This window comes from Callithrix jacchus, chromosome 19 (genome assembly GCF_049354715.1).
Source record: "Callithrix jacchus isolate 240 chromosome 19, calJac240_pri, whole genome shotgun sequence".
In the NCBI taxonomy this organism is placed as follows: Eukaryota; Metazoa; Chordata; class Mammalia; order Primates; family Cebidae; genus Callithrix; species Callithrix jacchus.
In genome coordinates this window covers 53,143,762-53,166,253 of record NC_133520.1, presented here as the reverse complement: position 1 = coordinate 53,166,253, position 22,492 = coordinate 53,143,762, and the positions used below count along the sequence as shown (strand labels likewise).

General features: G+C 43.4%; 1 protein-coding gene across 23 annotated transcripts in view; it reads left to right on the top strand.

The window, feature by feature from the left end:
- The window catches only part of DISC1 (DISC1 scaffold protein), a 371,616-nt gene that overhangs the window by 109,942 nt on the left and 239,182 nt on the right, over positions 1-22,492 (top strand). For 18 of the 23 annotated variants that reach the window (XR_013530016.1, XR_013530018.1, XR_013530015.1 and 15 more), the window contains 2 exons: positions 457-607; positions 18,198-18,327. Coding sequence is in view for 14 of the 23 variants with exons in the window: in XM_054248127.2 (XP_054104102.1) it covers positions 457-607; positions 18,198-18,327 (281 nt within the window). In the remaining 9 variants the exon portion in view is untranslated. The remainder of the gene's footprint in view (positions 1-456; positions 608-18,197; positions 18,328-22,492) is intronic. The other 5 variants (XR_013530020.1, XR_013530019.1, XR_013530021.1 and 2 more) reach the window with 2 other exon arrangements.

The window sequence follows — 22,492 nt, the reverse complement described above, 5'->3', positions numbered from 1 at the left end:
ACCCCTACTTTACAACAGAAGTGGATATATGATCATCTATAGCATGGTAGAATTTGAATGTCACCTCTATGGCTTTAATAACTGTGACTGGCTCTTTCTGGATGTGCAATTTCTGAGCAAATGTTGAAATCAAAACTTGGACACTGAGTTTTTAAAAAGCTAATTATATAGAACTCACCAATATTATAGTTTTTTCCCCAAAATTCTCACTGTGCTTTTAAAATAATTAATATTAACTATCCCTCTGTATGAGGATCATAATTGTGACCATCATATCATGTCAACAATGACCTTTGAGAGTTAGAAGAGTAAAAGATAGGTGAGCCATCTTGTTCATGCAGAGTAGATTCTTAGAAGTAACAACTAAGAGATGAAATTGCTGGCCTAGAAACTAGTAACCTTCTCACTGGGTTTCATGGTTCTTTTTTCCTCTCTCTCATCATTTTGGGTTTCCAGCTGAGATGTTAAAACAAAGATTAGAAGACCTGGAACAAGAGAAAATCAGCGTGTACTTTCAGCTTCCTTCAAGGCAGCCAGCTCTTAGCAGCTTCCTGGGTCACCTGGCAGCACAAGTCCAGGCTGCCTTGCGCCGTGGGGCCACTGAGCAGTGAGTACTTGTCATTGTCACCATTTCCCCCTCATGTTTCTTCCTACCTTTCAGCTCCCACATAGGGAAGAGCTGGGAGGAGCTTAGCTGTAGAGACCCTCGGCTGCTTTCCTGGGAAGGGCCCTTTGTTGGTTGGGAAGGTGAGGGTCCGTCCAGAGTCAGGGAATGACGCATGGGGTTCATGCTTCTCTAGAAACAAGACTTTTCTGCTACTTGGCAGAGAGAGCTCCTCCACAAGTGCAGCTGCATCTCAGGTCTGAGTCATTCCTTGGGAAGTTACCCTTCTAAGAAGGTGGGGTCATTGCCTCTTGTTGAGGCAGCTTGGTGTCCTGTGATCCTATTAAGGCTGTAAGATCCATATATGGTCCCCTCTGACCAAGCAATGAAAACCCAACCTCCTCCTAACTGTACTTCCAGCTCCTGAGCCACATTCACCCAAGGCTCTTCTGGGATCAGTAATATATAGAGAGCAATTGCTGCTTCTAATCTAGTGGCTTGTGGTCCCGGCTGCATGTTTGAATAACTTAGAGAGATTTAAAACCTACCAATGTCCACCCCCACCTCAGGCAAGCTGCGTCGGAATGTCTCAAGGTAGTAGGCAAGGGTGGCTCCCAGATATTGGCATGCTTGAAAAGGCTGAGAACCATTGCTCCATCTACCTGCCTGTTCCCTCTCTCTCCAGGTAAAGGTCTGAGAGGGAACAAGTGTTTTGTGAATGCTATGAGCCTCATCACAATTCAGGTCTGTTTCTAGGTGTCAACATGACCGCAACAATTCCACTTTATTTCCCACTTCCAACCGGCCCTGACAATCGCAAGACTGTCCGGCCTCTTCCTATTAAGTGTACATGGCATTATACATTTAGTTTATCTTGGTGCCTCCCTAAAGCCTTTCTGGACTGTGAGGCCATTATTTTCTGTTTTGCCAGTAGCATGTAGTAGAGTGAATGTCACCTGGTAGGTGCTTTTTTATAACTGTTTGCTCAGTGAACTTTTTCATGGTTCTCTTAAACAGGGAGTAAATTTTGTCTTGCCATTTCCATTCCTTTCTAATCTGACATTGAGGCATCATTGCAACATTGCCTGTTCCTCTTTCTTTTAAGCAGGAGGCCCCTCCCAAATTGACTTTCTATGTAATTCTCTCATTCTTTTATCTTCAGGATTATTTCTTGTCCTCTACTTCAGTCTTGGGAGATCTTTAGCATATAGAAATGGGGCAAAAAAATCGAGGCACAATCAATTTAGCTAATTTATTATGTTTCTATTTATCTAACAAACACTTGCAAAACAGTTACTAAGTGCTTTAGAAGTTACTCATTTAATTTATTTCCATTTTTTAAAAATGGTAAAATACGCATAACATGAAATTCACCATCTTAACCCTTGTTAAGTATCCAGTTCAGTGGTACTAAATACATTATAATGCTGTACAACCCTCACCACCATGCATCTCTAGAACTTTTTCCTCTTCCCCAACCAACACTCTCTACCCATTACGCAATAAATCCCCGTCCCTTCTCCTCTTCCAGCCCCTGACAAACACATTCTAATTTCCATTTCTCTGAATTTGACTACTCTGTGTACCTCATATAAGTGGAACCATACAATATTTGTTCTTTTGTGACTGACCTTTCTCATAGCATAGTGCCTTCCAGGTTCATTCATCTGATAGCGTGTGTCAGAATTTCCTTCATTTCAAGGCTGTATAATACTCCATTGTCTGGATAGACTACAGTTTGCTTATTCATTCATTTAAATAACTCATTTAAGCTTCATGACAATTCTAGGGGGTAGTATTATTTTGTATATTGATATCTATGTGTATAGAGATTTGTATCTACAACAATACCTGAATTTTAAGATGAGGAAACCAGGCCCAGTAGAAGCTAAGAAACTCGGGCAGACTAACCAGCAGTTGGGTACTGAGGGAGACACAAACCCAGCTGTCTGGCTTGCATCCTGTCTGTAAACCAGTGCACTGCGCTGCCTCTCTAAGTATGGGCTGGCAAAGGCTGGTGTATTATTGTCTCTTTAGCCCCACATGCAAGTTTGATGGAGAGTATATTAGTCCATTTTCACATTGTTATAAACAAATACTGGAGACTGAGTAACTTATAAATGAAAAAGCATTAATTAGCTCATGATTCTTCAGGCTACACAGGGAGCATGATGCCAGCATCTGCTCAGCTTCTGGGGAGGCCTCAGAAAACTCATAATCATGGTGTAAGGTGAAAGGAGAGCACACACATTGAATTGCCAGAGTAGGAGCAAGAGAGAAAAGAGGGAGGTGCCACATACTTTAAACAACCAGATCTCATGAGAGCTCTATCATAAGAACAGCACCAAGAGGATGGTGCTAAACCATTCAGGAAGTATCCACCCTCATGGTACAATCGTTTCCCACCAGACCCTGCCTCCAACACTGGGGATTACAATTTGACATGAGATTTGGGTGGGGACACAGATCCAAACCGTATCATTTCACCCATGGTCTCTGTAAATCTCATGTCTTTCTCACATTGCAAAATATAAGCATCCCTTCCCAATAGTCCCCCAAAGTCTTAACTCATTTCCAGCATTAATTCAGAAGTTCAAAGTCCAAAGTCTCATCTGAGACAAGGCTAGTCCCCTCTGCCTGTGAGTCTGTAAAATAAAAAAACATTTAGTTACTTCCCAGGTATAGGCATTGCGTTAATACTCCTGTTCCAAAAGAGAGAAATTGTCTGAAAGAAAAGGAGCTACAGGCCCCATGCAATCTGAAACCCAGTAGGGAAGTCACTAAATCTTAAAGCTCCAAAATAATCTCCTTTCACTCCATGTCTCACATCCAGAGCACACTGGTGCCAGGAGTGGGCTCCCATGAACTTGGGCAGCCCTGCCTCTGTGGCTTTGCAGGGTTCAGCCCCTGCAGCTGCTCTCATAGGCTGGCGTTGAGTGTCTGCAGCTTTTCCATGCTGAGGGTGCAAGCTGCCAGTGGATCTATCATTCCAGGGTCTGCAAGATTGTGGACACCTTTTCACAGCTCCACTAGGCAGTGCCCCTGTGAGGACTTGGTGTTGGGGCTCCAACCTCATATTTCCCCTCCACACTACTTTAGTAGTGGTTCTCTATGAGGGCTCCTCCCCTGCAGCAGACTTCTGCCTAGGAAACCAAGCTCATTCATCCACTGAAATCTAGGCAGATGCTCCCAAGCCTCAACTCTTGTACTCTGTGGACCCTCAGTCTTATCACCATGTGGAAATTACCAGGGCTTATGGCTTGTACCCTCAGAAGCAGTGGCCCAAGCTATATCTGGACCCCTTTGAGCCAAGGCTGGAGTTGGAAGAACAGAGCAGTGTGGAGAGCAGTGTTCTGAGACTGTGCAAAGCAGTGGGGCCCTGGGCCTGGCCCATGAAACCATTCTGTCCTCATAGCCCTCCAAGCCTGTGTTGGGAGGGGCTGCCATGAAGGTCTCTAAAATGCTTCTGATGCCTTTTCCCTATTGTCTTAGCTGTTAGCACACAGCTTCTTTTTACTTATGCCAATTTTTGCAGCCTGCTTGAATTCCTCCCCTGAAAATTGGCCTTTTTTTTCCTACCAAATGGCCAAGCTACAAATTTTCCAAACTTTTATGACTTGCTTTATATATAAGTTCCAACTGTAGCCCATGCATATAAGCACAGGTTGTTAGAAGCAGCCAGGCCACATCTTATATGCTTTGGTGCTTAGAAATTTCTACCACCAGATACCCTAAATTATTACTCTCAAGTTCAAAGTTCCACAAACAATCTAGGGCAGGGGGACGATGCAGCTAAGTTCTTTGCTAAGGCGTAACAAAAGTGACCTTTACTTCAGTTCCCAGTAAGTTCCTCATTTCAGTCTGAGACTTTGTCAGCCTGGCTTTCACTGTTCATATAACTACCAGCATTTCGGTCATAACCATTTAATCAGTTTCAAGGAATTTCCAAACTTTTCCTCATCTTCCTTCTTTTTCTGAGCCATCCATACTATTTCAACCTCTGCCCATTACCCAATTTCAAAGCCACTTCCACATTTTCAGGTATCTTAATAGCAATGCCTCACTTCTTTATACCAATTTCCTGTATTAGTCTGTCTTCACATTATTGTAAAAAAATACCCAAGACTGGGTGATTTATAAAGAAAAGAGGCTTAATAGGCTTACAGTTCTGCAGGATGCACAGGAAGCATAACCTGGCATCTGCTTGGCTTCTGGGGAGTCCTTAGATAACTTACAATTATGGCAGAAGGTGAAGGGGGAGCAGACATATCACGTGGCTGGAGCAGCAAGAGAGGGAAAAATGGGAGGTGTTATTCACTTTTAAACAACCGGATGTTTTGGGAACTCTATCATGAGAATACCACGGGATGGTGCTAAACATTCATGTAATATCCATTCTCACAATTCAATCACCTCCCCCCACCAGGCCCCAACTCCCACATCGGGGATTATAATTCATCAAGAGATTTGGGTGGGGACACAAATCCAAATCATAGCAGCGAGTGATGATTTTATCATGGTCTTGCCAGTTTATATTAGGATATGATTAAGTAAAAGCCAGTGTCATGCATTCTTAATTATGTTAGGTTACACCATAAGGGCATCTCTTGTATTTGACTGTTTCAAACCTGTCAAACTTTTTATGGGGTTCAACCTAATAAGGCCCCCAGAAAAGGATGGGTCTTTATTAAACATTTATCAAGATGATATTAGCTGTTGGCTTACTTTTATGAGCTACCATCCTCTTTTCTTTTCCTCACAGGAGTTGTCTGTATACTGTGCTTTTATGTTCCATTCACTTTTTGAGCCCACTGTGACCTGGTTTCTATCTCTATCACTCTTCGGAGCTCTATCAAAGTCAGCAAAGATGTTCTATTAGCTAAATTTAAAAGGCATTTTTTCAATGATTTTTCTGCTATTTATCACAGCAGTGTCTAGAATATTTAAATTTATTCTTAAAACTCCCGCTCCCTTTGGCTTCCATGATTTCACCCTTCCTGGTCTTCTTACTACCTTTCTGGCCATTTTTCTTCATGTCTTTTGAGCTCCTTCTCTCCCTTTCTTCCTCTTCTTCTTTTTTTTTTCTTGAGATAGGGTCTGACTTATTGGCCAGGCTGGTCTTGGACTCCTGGGCTCATGCAATTCTCCCACCTTGGGCTCCTGAAGTGTTGGGATTACAGGCATGAACCACCATTCCTGGCTCCTTTCTCTTTAATATTGATGTTCCTCTGTCTTCTGTTCTAGCTTTTCCTCTCTTTTCATTTTGTATCTCATTTCTGGGTGGTCTCAAATGCTCTGAGGATTAAGATACTGTTTCTATACTAGTTTTTATCGAATTTCTATCTCTAACCCTGATTTATTTCCAGAGTTCCAGTCCACAATTCAGTTTTCCATTGAGCATCTCCCTTATCTTTACTAAATTTAGTATCTTTTTGTCCTTAAAGTTACCATCTCTTTATTCTTGCCTTTTACTAAGTTTACTGTCTTTTAAACTAAATTTACTGTTGTTCTCCCCATTCAGTTTCTTCTCCTGTATTGCCAGTCTCAGTGACTTTCACTGCCATTTACCTAGTTACCCAAGCAAGGACTCCGAGGCATCTCTGGCTCCTCCTTTTCCATCCCTCCCTGCAGTCACTGGTTACCAAGTCCTGTTCCTTCCACTGTCTGTCTCTCTCATTCCCACTCACTTGTCTACCTGCACAACAATGCCTCAGTTCTGCTCTTTAACAATTTAAGTCTGGATTATTGCAGCAGTCTCCTTGCTGGTATTTCTAATTCCATTATTACTGTCTCTCATTCATCTTCCACAAGGACATGATAGAAACATTACATTATGCTTAATGGCTCCCCATTGCTTGCAGGATAAAATTCATGTTGCTTAGCATGATATCCAAAGCCTTCATGAACCAGCCCCTGCATTAAACTAGCCATTACCAGCATCTGCAATAGAGCTTTACGGAAGTGTTGTAAGTTACTCCCACGATCTGAATGTTTGTAGATTCTATGATCTTGCTCATGGCCCATTGCGGTCACCAACTATTGCCCATTCTTCCAGACTTAGTAAACTAATATTCTTGCAAAGCTCTGCTCATCAGTCACGCCGCCTCCCCTCCCCCTTGAATGACAGCACACCTTGAATGACTTCGCTTCTGCTTAGGACTTAAATAAATCTGTTTTCTTGAATATCTGTTTACTCTGACAGATGATAAGCTCCTTGAGGACAAGACTATTATATTTATCTTTCTATTTCTAGAGACCAGAACAGTGTTTGGCCCATAATCTGTATTCTGTATTCATTGAATGTGTGAATGTGACACATATGCATATGTAGCTATATATAGGATCGCAAACATATATGTGAATATCGAGAGAGAGAGAGACTTAACTTTATTGGGATTCAGTTGCCCTAGAGGAAAATACTCTACAGCGTTTCTTCTGAAATTACCAGCAAGAAGGGTTGCACAGACTCTTGACAGAGCCTTGGATAGGAGGTCAGTTCTGCTCCTTTCTCTTACACTAACCAGCTGTATATGGCTTGGTGTAGTTACCAAATCTCTCCAAATTCCACTCCCTTCATCAGAAAATAAGGGGGTTAAATTAGATCACTGGTTTCTAAACTTCAGTTATTTATGTTTTATCTTGGCTTTTCTTTTGCTAAATCCACCTGTCTTATTATTGTCATAACTAGAAAATAATGAGTTCAAATTAACTCTCTGAAATTTTTCTAATGCATATTAACACAATTACATAGTTACTAATAATTTTTTAAAACCTTTCAATGTGCTAACTACCCACTGTAGTTTTCACAGTGACCACCAGGGGGCCATGGTGCCAGGCTGAAGCCCACACAGCCCAGACCCTGGACAGAAACAGCTCTCACAGGCTCTCCCTCTTCATCAAGGGTGACTATAATATTTTTGAATGAGTGGTGCTTTTCCTGTAGAAATAAAATAGTTGTATCAACATGAAAAAATTTAAATACTAATTAATAACGCAAATAAATTCCTGTTAACCTTTCTGAGATCAAGTATTTATTTTGAGAAGCTGATGAAAGCTATAGACTTCCTCTATTGCCAAACCATGTATATATATGTACGCAAGCTATTGAGTGTGGTTTCAGGAGACTCACAGGTCTTCTGAGTTATTCATTGACTCCTTAGAGGGTCTTTGGCTCCCAGATTAAGAAAATGTAGGTTAGGATAAGACTTAAGGAGCTGTAAACAGCCGGATACAATCGGATACTTTGTGTTATTATTTTTATTGTCACTTTGTTCTTAAAAATCACAGTGTAATTCAACTTTTTGAAAAACACTGTTTAATCCTCTGAACTCATGTAGAAGAGCACCCTGGGTCACCCTTGGTATGTTCAGATCCTGCCAGCAGCCAGGAGAGTTGTAACTACCTTCAGGGGTAAACCAGGTTCCTCTGATGGCAGATATCAGTACTCAAATCATTTGACCCCTCTTCTATGAGGTCCCCTGGCCCAATGGGTTTGCTTGTTGGAGGAATAACTTCCGTGATGTCCACTTGATTCCCTTGGGAAGTTCATGTGTCTCTGCCACAACGAATGGTGTATGCTCAGACCACCCAATAATAGACCTCCTCTGCCCTGTTAGCTCTCTCTAATTCCTTTATCCCTGCTTGAGGGGGCAGCCACACAAAAGAAGTGAGTTGCTTAAACAATGTTGCAGCGGACAGTTTTGGTGCCCTGTGTCCCAGTCCCTCGGCCTCCCTCCGATTTCCTCCACATCTGGGAACCCTGCTTACTGTCGGCTTTCCACTCAGGCACCCAACAGGCTTATCCGGCCTGTCTGCACAGGTGTTCTCCTCGGAAGCTGTGTGAAGAGGGGTGGGGGTGGATACTGCCCTGAGAGCGACCCTCACTCAGTGCCCCAGCCTACCCAGCCTCTCAGGGAACAGTTCTGAGGCAGGCTTCACACATTCTTTTTTTTTATTTTTATTTTCAAGAAGGTTCCTACTACTAAGAACCCTTAGCCCATTGGGTTCCATTTGCCCGTGTGATAATCAGCTCCACAATGAACATTTTATTCGGTTTTCCTCTTTCTCACTACAGTTTCTTGAGAATCACTTCTTCAAAAAACAACCTGCACTCAGGTCCCTGTCTGAGGCTTTGCTGCTAGGAGAACCTAAACACAGACAGATATCCACGTTGGAGGATTAGTTGTCAGTCTTCCTTCTTTCAGGGCACCCCCAATCTTTATGAGTGAACCTTGTGGATTTTTTTCCCACTGGGTTGAGTAGAAGAGTTTTCTCCCATGTGGGCCAGGTTTGGACTGGCAAACTGTAGGGTAGGGGAGAAAAATGCATCTCTCATGAAGACTCCGTTTCCTACATGGTCATCGGGTAGGTGGGGATTGAGAGTGGTGGTTGATGGCAGTGGTGCTGGTTGAGCAGCCCCAGGGGTAGGATGCCCCACTCCAACACTAGAGATTCAGAATGCAGGGCATTTAGGTCTATGTCCTTCAGCTTTAGTTTCCAACTCTGGAGCAACAGGAAAATTCCACCTCCGTGTCCTGTGACAAAAGGGGTCAGAAGAGGAGAGGCTTCTGTTCCTGCTGTGTCTTCCACCCAGTCAAAGGAAAGTTATTTTTCCTTTCTCCCAAGAGAGAGGGTTAGCCTACTATCACACATTTGGATGATAATTTTCTCATGAATACATTGCATTTCTCTAACTATACATCCCATGCATTTTTCCACTGGATCTTCACCAACATGTACATGAAAACTGGTCGTATTTGTAACCTGAGTTGTGTGTGTGCATGCATGTGCACACAAAATGTTCTTTATCAAAGACCTTTTCCCAATGGATACTTCATACTCAAGCAAACAAAATACAACAAACTTTAAAACAAAGGTCTACATGGCTTTCCAGTGGGACTTATCAAGGCAGAGCCCCAGTTTGCTTGTCCACATATTTCCCACACGAATACTTCCTTTGAGATTGGAACAGAGAAGATGAATGTTGTGCAGCCCTGTGATGCTTTCCGGCAGACTCATTCTTCCTCTGATCAATTGTTCCTCAATGCCTTTGAAACATGTGATATATATATATATATACACACATTTGAGATGGAGTTTCACTCTTGTTGCCCAGGCTGGAGTGCAATGGTATGATTTTGGCTCACTGCAACCTCTGCCTCGCAGGTACAAGTGATTCTTTTGCCTCAGCCTCCCGAGTAGCTGGGATTACAGGCATGCACCACCACACCCAGCTAACTTTGTATTTTGTGTAGAAACAGCGTTTCTCCGTGTTGGTCAGGCTGGTCTCAAACTCCCGACCTCAAGTGATCCACCCACCTCAGCATCCCAAAATGTGGGGATTACAGGCGTGAGCCACCTCGCCTGGCCCCAAAACGTGATTCTTTATTTTCCCTTGTTTGTCATGTAGGGACCATCACAGCATTCAGTGTAACAGAGTTCAGCGATGGTTGGCTCTAAGCTCTGGAGATTAGAATCAAGGTACACTGTGTGAGTCCAGAAAATAACTGTTACAGACACATGTTACCCAGGATGTAAAATGAGATGGCTATCATACAACATAAACATTTTCATTACTGGCTGGACGTGATGGCTCACACCTGAAATCCCAGCTCTTTGGCAGGCTGAGGCAGGAGGGTTGCTTGAGACCGAGAGTTTGAGATGAGCCTGAGCAACATAGTGAGACCCCCATCTCCACAAACAAAACAAAACAAAACAAAACTAGCCAAATGTGGTGGCACATACCTGTAGTTCTAGCTAATCAGAAAGCTAAGTCAGGAGGTTTGCTTGCACTCAGGAGTTTGGGACTGTAGTGAGCTATGATTACACCACAACACTCTAGCCTGACTGACAGAGCAAGACCCCATTGCTAAAAAAAATATTTGTCGGCCAGGCACGGTGGCTCCTGCCTGTAATCCCAGCACTTTGGGAGGCTGAGGCGGGTCGATCACCTTAGGTTGGGAGTTCAAGACCAGCCTGACCAACATGGAGATACCCCATCTCTACTAAAAATACAAAATTAGCCAGGCGTGGTGGCTCATACTTGTAATCTCAGCTACTTGGGAGGCTGTGGCAGGAGAATCACTTGAACCCAGCAGGTGGAGGTTGAGGTGAGCTGAGATCGCGCCATTGCACTCCAGCCTGTGCAACGAGAGTGAAACTCCATCTGAAAAAAAAATGTTATTACCAGCATACCAGGATATATTTCTGAACCTCAGATCAGATCAGATCACTGAACCACGAGGAACAGTGGTGTGCCCTATGTCCCACTTCCAGGAGACCAGCTGCAGACCCTTTGTCATGGCCTCCAGAAGAGAAGGAAGAAAGGACAAGAGGGGAAAAATAAGTTGTGAGCCACAGAGGACTCCTCAGAACTTGTTTTGGAACTACTGCATTATAAATAAAAGCCCCCAGATAATGGTCTCCCGTATCGTCCTCTTTGATCAAATTCAACCGAAGTCTGTCCTGAGGCTGGTGGCATTGGGCATAACTATTATTAACCCAAATAAATATTCATGTGTCTCTCTTGGAGGGTGGCCATTTCTATGAGTGGATAAAACCGTATAGAACAATGAAAGTCAGTTTCTCAAGGAATGTGACTTCTCCATGCTCCTCACTTTGTAGACCCAAATTGTATCTGTAAGGAAGAATTATAAAGTAATCTGTATTGTCTCTGGCAATTTTACAGTATTCTTTTGTGCTCTCAGAGTGGCCTTGGTAATTTAGGATATCGTTTATTGAAAGAACAAGCTATTTCTAGGTTTAAAGTGCATGTCATTGGTTCTATGACTGGCCCGAACCCCTTCTTTATCACCATCTTCCCCAAGAGGGAGAGATGCAACACACAAGTCATATGACATAAATCTGGTAGAATAGTCATCAGTAGGGAGCAGCGATTAGCAACCTTCATCAGAAGAGTCACACCTAACTCTTGTTGCCAGAACGAGTCATCTGAGAGGTGGCAATCCCGCTCAGGACGGCATTTTTCTAACTGTGACAATGAGAACATCGGCCTTGATAGTTTTGGTCTTTTCTGAGACTAAAATTCTGCAATGCCAGCAGCAGCACAAAGCAATTTTTCTACTACTCTAAAAACATTAGGGTTTCAGAGAGGGACCTCCTATGTTACCTGTGATCATGTATAAACCACAGCACTGTCACGAGCAGTTCTGGTGCAGCATTTTCTCACAGGTGGATTTCCTGGCTTCTCCTTGCCCCATCAACATTCTCACTTGCAAAGGCTTCTGAAGGCGGCTGGTTGAGCAATGCCAAAGGCACTAGAGGGCCCAGAGGGCCTGAGTGCTGGGCTGGGAAGGAGGAGGCAATGTAGGCTCATCACAGGCATGCACTGCTTAACAAGCTGGCACAGGAACCACAGACACCCAGATGATTTCTTCATTCTTTTTTCAATATTCCTGAAATATGCATTCACAACAGTCACATTGTAAAAGTTATCAATGCAATGAAAACATTTTTCCTGTGCAATTTGGAGCTAATTTTTTCTGTGATGTAGGATCTTATTTTATGAATGGATTTTATCCTCCTTTAAATCATTGGAAAAAACAGTAGTGTAGAAAGGCCAAGATTTTTTCAGTATTATTGGGCTTGTCCCGATGGAGACCTGTATGAAACTCTGGGTCTGGGTGTGATCTTGGACACCTGAGTCCCCATTGGCACTGAGTGCTGTTCTAACACTCTACCCTGCATGTGTTTAGTTCTCGCCCTGAGGGGTTTGCTCATTTTGCATACTGATTAGTTTATAGCAGCAATGCTAATTTGCAGTGACATTAGGGATTACACATTGAGAATTATCAAATGTAAAGCGGACAACATTGCAGAACAGAGAGGAAGCCTGACTCAGAAGACAGAAGATTTGAAAGACCGAAGTTCGTCCCTTGCTTCATTACTGAGTTACAGTGCGTCCTGGGGCCATCACTCAGCCATCTGTGGATCCCTTTCTCTACCTGGAGTAATATGAGAGGCAGACAGGAGTTTTTGTTAATCACAGGGGATTTTCTTATGGATTAAGTAATGAATGTGATTAATGATAATATAGAGAATTCCCAGTTTTCCACCTGTAGCTCCTCTGTAGCTAATTTTCAATTCTGTGTTGATTTCCTTCAATGACTCTCATCCTGACCCAGACGGTATCTATTTAGGAAATTCAAGAAACTCTTAATATTAGCATAAGCAGAGCAAATTGAGAAATAAATTAGTGCAAATAAATGATCCAATGCAATAGAAAAGTGACTATAAACAACTTCTGGATTTTCTAGGGCACAGACTCATTAAACCATTCAGTAAATATTTGCCAAACCCCTACTCAGTGCCAGGCACTAGGGTCATCACCATGAGATAAGCTCAATCCTTTCCCTCCCTGGTTCATAGTCGGGAATGAGGAACTGTGCAAACAGGTGGAGACTCTGGAGCCAGAGGAGTAAGTGTGTTTCATTCCCACAGACATCAGTAGCCGAGGATGGTTTTGTTCCAGATACTTCTTCTGGCACACATAAAGATCCTCAGACACACTTTTATCTCTTCCTTCCTTCCTTCCTTCCTTCCTTCCTTCCTTCCTTCCTTCCTTCCTTCCTTCCTTCCCTCCCTCTTTCCTTCCTTCCCTTCCTTCCTCTCTCTCTTTCCTTCCTTCCTCTCTCTTTCTTTCCTCCCTCCCTCCTTTCCTCCCCTCCCTCCCTCCCTTCCTTCCTCTTTCTTTCCTTCCTCTCTCTCTCCTTCCTTCCTCTCTCCTCCTCTCTCTTTCCTTCCTTCCTCCCTCCCTTCCTTCCTTCCTAATTGCCCTGTTCCCCGGGCTGGAGTGCAGCAGCATGATCATAGCTCACTGTAGCCTCTGCCTCCTGATCAACTGATCCTGCCACTTCAGCCTCCTGAGTAGCTGGGACTACAAGCATGTGTCACCATGCCTGACTATTTTTTAATTTTTTTTGTAGAGATGAGGTCTCACTGTCTTGCCCAGGCTGTACTAGAACTCCTGAGCTCAAGTGATCCTTCTGCCCTGGCCTCCCAAAGTGCTGGGATTACTGGCTTATGCTATCACACCTGGCCCACGTCTTTCATTTTTGTTACTCTGTATAGGAAGTGGGTACTTTGGACAGGAGTGCAGTATTTGTTTTCCTGATGCAAACATTGAGATGCTGGGAAGATCAACCAATGCAAGCTTCTTGCGAAAGGAAGTTCTGTCTCAACCCCAAACAGCCCCAGTGTGAGGATGGGTCTGCATACAGTAGATGCCCAGGGGACGTTTGTCAAATCGACTTGTTCCCATAGTTCGCTACATAGGGAAGGCGTTCTTGTCATCGTCATTGTCATTCTCATTTTAAAAACAAAGTAGGATTCAGAGAGATTAGGTAAGTCCAGCGACACAGCGTGAAAAAGGCAGAACCAAGACCCAAAGGGTGGCCTCTACCTCCACGTGCTGTGCACTTCCCACGTTGCACTGCCCTGCTGAGAGCCAGCAAGAGGACTCAAACAATGGGTGTGTGTGGATGGTGACTGGAAGGCAGGGGAGATGGAAGTTCCTGGGCTTGCTGAGACCCTAATGACATGTGGTTTCTGGGAAAGAACTGAAACCTGGGACTCAGCCTGATCTGCACTGACTCCTCAACTCTGCTTCCTGCTGTCTGTGTGGCCGTGGGCTAGACTCTGACCCCCTGGGACTCGGTTTCCTCATCAGCAAAACTAGCAAAATAGCATCTTCATCTTCTGGTGTACAGAACATTCTCAATTCATAGTAGTTTATTTTATCAGTTTAACAATTTTTGTTGCTGCTGCTATGCTGCTATTATTTGCCTTTTTTTTTTTTTTTTTGAGACAGAGTCTTGCTCTGTCACCCAGGCTCTGTCACGAATGCAGTGGCGCTATCTCGGCTCACTGCAACCTCTGCCTCCGGGGTTCAACTGATTCTCCTGCCTCAGCCTCCTGAATAGCTGGGACTGCAGGTGCATGCCACCACGCCCGGCTAATTTTTTGTATTTTTAGTAGATACAGGGTTTCACCGTGTTACCCAGGATGGTCTCAATCTCCTGACCTCATGATCTGCCTGACTTGGCCTCCCAAAGTGCTGCGATTAGAGGCATGAGCCACCACGCCCGACCATTATTTGCCTTTAAACACATGAAACAAGGAATAGATTTCTAAATTGCATCTTATGTTACAATAAGTGACCATTAAGGTTATTCAGAGAATCTGATGTGTTAGACATAGGAACAAAAGCAAGGTTCCTTTTTCTGTAACTGCTATTTTCTATCTTAGAAAAGCTGAGGTGACATTTTCTAGTATTGTTTCTAAAAACATAAAGCCTGCTTCATTACACCATGGTTGGTTGGTTCACTTATTTTGTAAGTGTTAAGACTCAGCAAGGGGAGAGTTTCCCCAGCTTTAAAGTCTACCGTCGTTGGTCTGTGCCTTGCATTGCCCATTTCTTCACTGCCTTGTAATTTTTCTGCTGATGCAGTTGCCTCCCCTGCTCCATGGAATAACCAAGTCCTGTTCACCATTGTGTCCCCAGCGCCAAGCACAATCCATAGTACATAGCAGGGGAGCTCAGTGATGTTTCTTCTGTTTCTGAATGAATGAATGAAATGGGATAGGAGTGAAAGGAGACAAACATAGCACGACATATATTAGGATCAGTTACTCATTTTCTTTTCTAAGAAATGCGGAGGTAGTGCGACCCTGTGTTAATATATAAATAAGAACATGCAGCTTCACACGTCTCCTCGTTGAGCCCTGAAATAAGTACAAAGGTGGCAGACAAGATCTAGCTGTGTGGGAGATTCCACGGGAGGAGGGGATAGGTTTAATTTGGCCCTTTCAGGATGCTGAGTTTATGCCTGCAAGTGTCAGAAGCTACACATATCTGCTCCTCTGCAAGGGAAGATGACCTTGAAGATGAGGTTATTGATGGGATTTATTTAAAACACAGGCATGTTCAAGAGCTGCAAGACTGATTGGCTGTGTTAAAATATTCAAATCAAAAGTGCAGCTACTTAGTGTGTGTTGGCAAACATTTTATGTTACAATTGTAAAAATGATGCATGTTTACTACAGAAACTTTAGAAAGATCAACTGAAAGAAGTGTTTCAGGGATAAGAGCTGATAGCATTTTGGTGAATATATTTTTAAAATTTTATATACATGCTAACAATATTTTTACAATGCTTTATTTTATACATTTTGCCATAAAACCTGCTTTAGAAAACATAGCAATAAATAGTGAACATTTTCCAGGTCAATGTATCTTCTTGTGTGACCTAATTTTAGTGGCTACTTAGCATTGCTAAGAGGTCCTGATGCTGTGGTCGATTATTTTCAGTCTTGGGCTGCTAAGAAAAAAGATGTTTTTTGTAGGTAATATTTGTGTAAAACTGTGATTATTAAGGCTGGATGTGGTGGCTCCTGCCTGTAATTCCAGCACTTTGGGAGGCCGAGGCAAGTGGGATCACTGAGGTTAGGAGCTTGAGACCAGCCTGGCCAAATATGGTGAAACCCTGTCTTTACTAAAAATACAAAAATTAGCCAGGCATGGTGGTGGGTGCCTGCAATCTCAGCTACTAGGGAGGCTGAGGCAGGAGAATCGCTTATCGCTTGAACTCAGGAGGCAGAGGTTGCAGTGAGCCAAGATCGCATCATTCTACTCCAGCCTGGGCAATAAGAGCGAAACTCTGTCTCAAAAAAACAAAACAAAACAAAACACAAACCAACCCCCCCAAAACTATGATTATTTACATGCAATCAGTACTTAGATGTGGGAATGTAGAATCCCAAGTTATATTTAATTTTAAGTGTCATTCCCTACTCTCACCAAAGACTTATGGTTTGGAAAACCTTTGCCAGGCCAGTGTTTGTTAGGTGAAAGATGATAGTTTATGTTGTTTGCGTTTAAAGCCATCTTTGGATGATAATCATTTTCCTTAACACGTTGCAATTCATTTTTTGTGTTTTGCTTTGCTTCACTTATTTCTGAGGTTGGGGATGGTCTTGCTATGTTGCCAAGGTTGGTCTCAAATTCCTGGGCTCAAGCAGTTCTCTGCCTCAGCCTCCCAGGTAGCTGGGACTACAGGTGTGCAACACCATGCTCAGCCGTAATACTCTTTTTTTCTTTTGGAATTTCTGGTTGGTGCACTTGCCTTTTCCTTCTTAATTTGATAGAACTTCTTCTAAGTTAGCAATGTTATCCTTTTTTCTGCCATATGTGTGGCAATATATTTTTCCCAGCTCATCATTTGCCTTTAGTTTTGGTTGATGATGTTTTCTTAGACATACCTTCCTTGAATTGACGTAGTTTTGCTTCTGGTAAATTGTTTTTCTTCCCACCTGCATTGAGTTAGAAATGGAATGTTTTAAGAATGAATTTGTCATTCTTTGGTGACAAAAACCACCAAGTCTCCTGTAAAGACAGCTCACCAACGTAAGGTCCAAGCCTGGGCCACCTTTTCACCAGCATCACTGTCACCAAATATGTCAACTCTGGCGAGAATAAGCGAAGGAGCCTAACAGGTTTTAAGTGGTTTTGACAGTCTTTTAGCAATCTTTTCTGAGAAACTGGCACCCAAGCATCTGCAAATCAGTCACCCTTCCTTTTAATCTCCATCAAGGTCAGCCCTGGTATTTGACCCTGTTTGGATAAAATCTAGGGCAAGGCACATACATGATTTTAAATGATCTAGTAGCCACATTAAAAAAGATTAAGGCTGGGTGTGGTGGCTCACACCTGTAATCCTAACACTTTGGCAAGCAGAGGAGGGAGGATCACTTGAGATCAGGGATTCGAGACCAACCTAGCCAATACGGTGAAACCCTATCTCTACTAAAAATACAGAAATTAGCTGGGCTTGGTGGCACATGCCCGTAGTCCTAGCTACTCAGGAGGCTGAGGCAGGAGAATTGCTTGAACTCGGAAAGCTGAGGTTGCAGTGAGCCAAGGTTGTGCCATTGATCTCCAGCCTGGGCATCTTAGTGAGAAAACATTTAAAAAAAAAAAGAGAAAGTTAATCCAGTGAAAGTTTCAGGAAATAAATGAAAATGTTGCCAGGAGCTCAGTTGCATTTTCTAGAACTCTTAGCCTAATTTTATTAAGTTCAACCCTGTGATAAGTGCTGGGAATAAAAAAAATGTAATGTAGTCTCTGCAAGAAGTATATTTCCCTGTGATTAAAGCTGATCATGGGAGCAGATCTTCTGAAACCCTCAGTGACAACCTCTCATTGACTAGTGACTCAAATATTAGTGCAGAGTGGAAGACTCTAAATGAGCAGAGGAAAGGTAGATGGTGTAAAGGCAGGGGAACTGGTGAATTTCAGAAATAGTAAGAGTGAATTCAGCACTCCTAATCATTTGAATAAAGGTCTTTATATTCCCCCCAAATTAATAAGAAACAGGTGAAAAAGGAAAATCCCCAAGAGATTGTAATTAAGGTAGAAACTTATATTAAGGAGCTCATCCAGAAAACAGGTGGGTACCCTCCTAAGGATGAGAACAGCTGGGGGCGAGTTGGTGAAGTTTCTGACTCTTAAAATTCTTGTCAACATGAGGATTGCAGCTTCCCTATACCTGTACCAATAGGTATGTGTTATTTTAAGGGCCAGTGGAGATGGCACCCAAGCCCCACTCAGAATGGAGCCCAGGCTGTTGGAACCCACTGCTCAGGACAACTTGCACGTGTCCATCACGAGACGAGATTGGCTTCTTCAGGAAAAGCAGCAATTACAGGTGAGCAGGTGAAAGATACTCAAGAAATATGATGGCATTTTTCTTTTCTTTGAGACAAGGTCTCACTCTGTTGCCTAGGTTGGAGGGCAGTGGCGCAATCAGCTCCTGGGTGATTCTCCCACCTCGGCCTCCCAAGTAGCTGGGACTACAGGCATGCCCCCTCTGCCTGGCTAACTTGTTTATTTTTAGTAGAGATCAGGTCTTACTATGTTGCTCAAGCTGCTCTTGAACTCCTGGGCTCAAACAATCCTCCTGTCTCAGTTTCCCAAAGTGCTGGAATTACAGGCGTGAGTCACCTTGCCCAGCCAGTATTTTTCTTATCCATTTAAGCCAAATGCAGCCAAATGGGGTTTTGCTTTGCTTGAGTGTGGCAATTAGAGCCTTGGCTGTCAAGCCGGCGAGTACAAAACTGAGAGATGGTGGGAATGACTAGAGGGCTTGTAGGAATCTCATTACAAATGAGGGTTGAAAGCTCAGCAGCGTTTGAGCCTGTTTTCGATATTCCTCATTACCTTTTGAATATGCTTTTCTTGTCTGCCAGGCCAGTTCGCCACTTCTTATCATTTTGACCTTTAGAAGCTTCCTTTGAAAGGCAGAAAGACATCTGTGCTGTGAAAATCCTTTATGGAAATCCCTATCATGGTAGACGGTGAACTGCAGTTGTTAAGAGACAGAGTTGTAAGTCCAGAGCGAGTGAGGCAGGCACACCTGGAATGATGAGACGGCTGCGTGGAAGCCCTGGGTTGGCGGCAAACAGTGCTTCAAAGTTGGCTAAGAATCATCGAGGGGCTACAGATCTGGGTGCAGCACCGAGTTAAAGCCAGAGCTGTGGAAGTTGACAGGGCACCCCAGAGGCAGGGAATCTTGAAACAGGGTCCGTGCCTGCCTGGAGCAGTGAAGCACGGGTCGGGAGCGATGAGGACACATTGATTAGAAGCAACGTGACTTCATGGGAAAAGCATAGATCTTCTGTCCAAGTCTGAACCCTGGCTTAGTCTTGAGGCTTCCCCCTCTCTGCTCCCGCCATAGAGTGACTTCGTTATCTGAATTTGCCCCATTCGGGTCACTACAAGAGTAAGGTGGCAAAGAAAGGCAAAAGTCAGGGCAATTTATTTGAAACGATTTCCCCCGTAACTGAGCACTCAGATAGTCAATGTGCATCATTATCATGTTTGGATAGCTGAAAATGTGAAATCTGGTTTTTGGTTTTAAATAACATTTGTCAATTAAAGGTCTACACAATTCCTGAGAATGTCAGAGTGTAGAGAATATAATTTTAGCCCCAGGCACTTAGTGTTTGAAGCACTCTGGGGAAAAGTACTTGAATATTCATTTATTCAACAGGCATTTATTGAGGATTCACTAAGTGCCAGATACTGTTTGAAATGCTTGGGATTCTTGGGGAGCTTTTGAGCTATTGGGGGTGAGAATGGGGAGATAGACAATAAGTGACAAACATAATAAATACCTCAATTAGCTATCTGGTATGTTGTAGGGTGCTAAGAGCTGCGTGGAGTAGACTAGGGTGACGTGGAGGGTGGACGACGTTGTCCACTCGTTGAGAAGTGGGATTGCACCCAACCCTTGAAGGAGGAGAGGGAGTAGGCCTTGCAGAAATTTCTGCAAGAGCGTCCTGGGCAGGGGGACACCAGTGAAGGCTTAGAGTGGGAGTGGGCCTCTTGTGTTCAGAGGGCAGCTGGAGGCCCATGTGGCTGGAGCAGTGTCAATTTGGGGAGGAAGTCAAAGATTAAAGGGCCTGGAAAGGATTTGGATTTTTGTCAGATTGCAACAGGGAACCAGTGTTAAGCAGTGAAGTGACAGGATCTGACCACACTGTCAATAATTTGACTACTGTATTAGGAATAGGATATCAGACAAAACAGAAAACAGTATGCAGCTTCCCGAAAAAATTAAAAGTTGGGCCACGTGCGGTGGCTCACGCCTGTAATCCCAGCACTTTGGGTGGCCGAGGTGGGCGGATCACCTGAGGTCAGGAGTTCAAGACCAGTCTGGCGAACATAGTAAAACCCCATCTCTACTAAAAATACAAAAATTAGCTGGGTGTGGTAGTGGATGCCTGTAATCCCAGCTATCAGGAGGCTGAGACAGAAGAATCACTTGAACACGGGAGGCGGAGGTTGCAGTGAGCCAAGATTGTACCACTGCACTCCAGCCTGGGCAACAAAGAACAAAACTCTGTCTCAAAAAGAAAAAAAAAATTTAAAAATTGATTTACTGTGTGGTCCAGCCACCCCATTCTGGGTATATATATACCTCATATCTCTCTCTCTCTCTCCAAAAAATAGAATGCAGAGATTCAAAGAGATATTTATACACCCATGCTCATAGCAGTATGATTCACAATAGCCAAAAGCTGATAACAAATCAAATGCTCATCAACAGATAACTGATAAAATGTGTATGTACTTGCAGTGGAATATTGCTAAGTCTTAAAAAGGAAGGAAGTTCTGACACACACTACAGCATGGATGAACGTTGAGCACATTATGCTAAGTGAAATAAACTGGTCGCAAAAGGATAAATGCTGTATGATTCCACCTGGGTGAGCTACCTAGAGGAGTTAAATTCATAGAGAAAGTAGAATGGTGATTCCCAGGGACCTGGAGGAAGAGAGAATGGGGAATTGGTTTTTAATGGGTACAGAGTGTCAGTTTTGCAAGATGAAGAGTTCTGTGGATGGATGACAGTGATGGTTGTACAGCAATGTGAATATACTTAATGTCACTGAACTCTACACTTAAAAATGCTCAAGATGGTGAATTTTATGCTTTGTGTATTTTACCAGTTAAAAAAAACTGAAAGAAAAAATAGTAGGGTAGAGGAAGTCAAAAGGAAGTAGGGTGGAGGTAGGGAGGTTACTTGAGAGACTTTGTCAGTAATGGTGTAATCTTGGAGCAATCGGGGACACTGAGGCATTACCTTTTTCTAGAATGTCTTGGTGGTAGACATTTTTTAGTAACTCCCCATTCCTCTCCCCACTCCCATAATTGAAGTGGATTCAGGAGGTAGCGAAGCAGGAGCAGCCGCAAACAAACCTCTTGATCAGGGAACAGGGAAGGAAGTGGTGATTTATTTGGCTGGGAGCTGCGGCAGGTGAAAACACCTTAACAGCCGAGCTCCCCAACAAAGAAAATCCTTGTCCTTTTAAAGGCTTACAGTTCAGAAATTACATGTGAAAGGGTCTGGATCCATGAAGTAGGCATGGAGTATGTGACCAGGTGGGGGTTTGATCGTGTTTAAGCAAAAACAATGCCTTCTGGAAAGATTCCTCCTTACCGTGCCTGTGATCCACAGGAGGGCGATTAAGGTGGTGCCCGGTCTGCCAGCCTTTACTTCTCCTATTGAAATGCAAGGTGGAAGTCTAGGGGGAGGTGGTCTTTGAAGCTTAGGAGGATTAAGGGTCTCCTCCCTCAGTAGAAGTTGTAGGTGATGTACCTTGGGGCTGAGAGAATGTGAATAAGAAGTGAGGAGACACCCAGGGGTAGATCTGAGCTCTTAGAAGCACAAAACATGGGAGTATGTTAATTAAGAGTCTTGTTTTTGATTCAGAATCATGTGGGCAGTGAGGTGATGATCTGCTATAACGCTGTGCACACAGTGGGTGTTCATTACCTGCCGCTTGTTTACTTTCTTGACCCTAAGATTAGATGCTATTTTATGGATTATTTGGATTTCAGTTTGCTGTATTTGTAGAAATTACATTTATTTGTATTTTCATGATCTTTAGACTGCATGGCACTATCTGCAGCATCTCATTCTTTTTTCAATCCTGTGGACTTAAGAAGCCCATGATTTTTTTAACTTTTTCTTTATTCTGAATTCTTGTGTTTGGGGGCAGACCAACAAAGGGTCACTTGCGTTTTTTGTTTTGGTCTGTGGCTGGGGTTACCGGCTTAGCTCAGACCTCAGGTACATGACGCTCCCTGCCCCATGTCCTAACTCGCCCATCCGAAATGAAGTAAGTCATTTGTGTATCTGCTGGGTTCTTCCAAGTCAAATTCTTGGCTCACCCCCCATAGTTATTTAATGCTCGGGAGGGAATGTTTTTCCTTATGCCAACTCATTAGAAATATAAAGCTGGCATGATTTTTCCAGTTCAGCAAACTCCAAAAATCTGCCTGCCTCAGAAGGGGAGCTTTGTGGT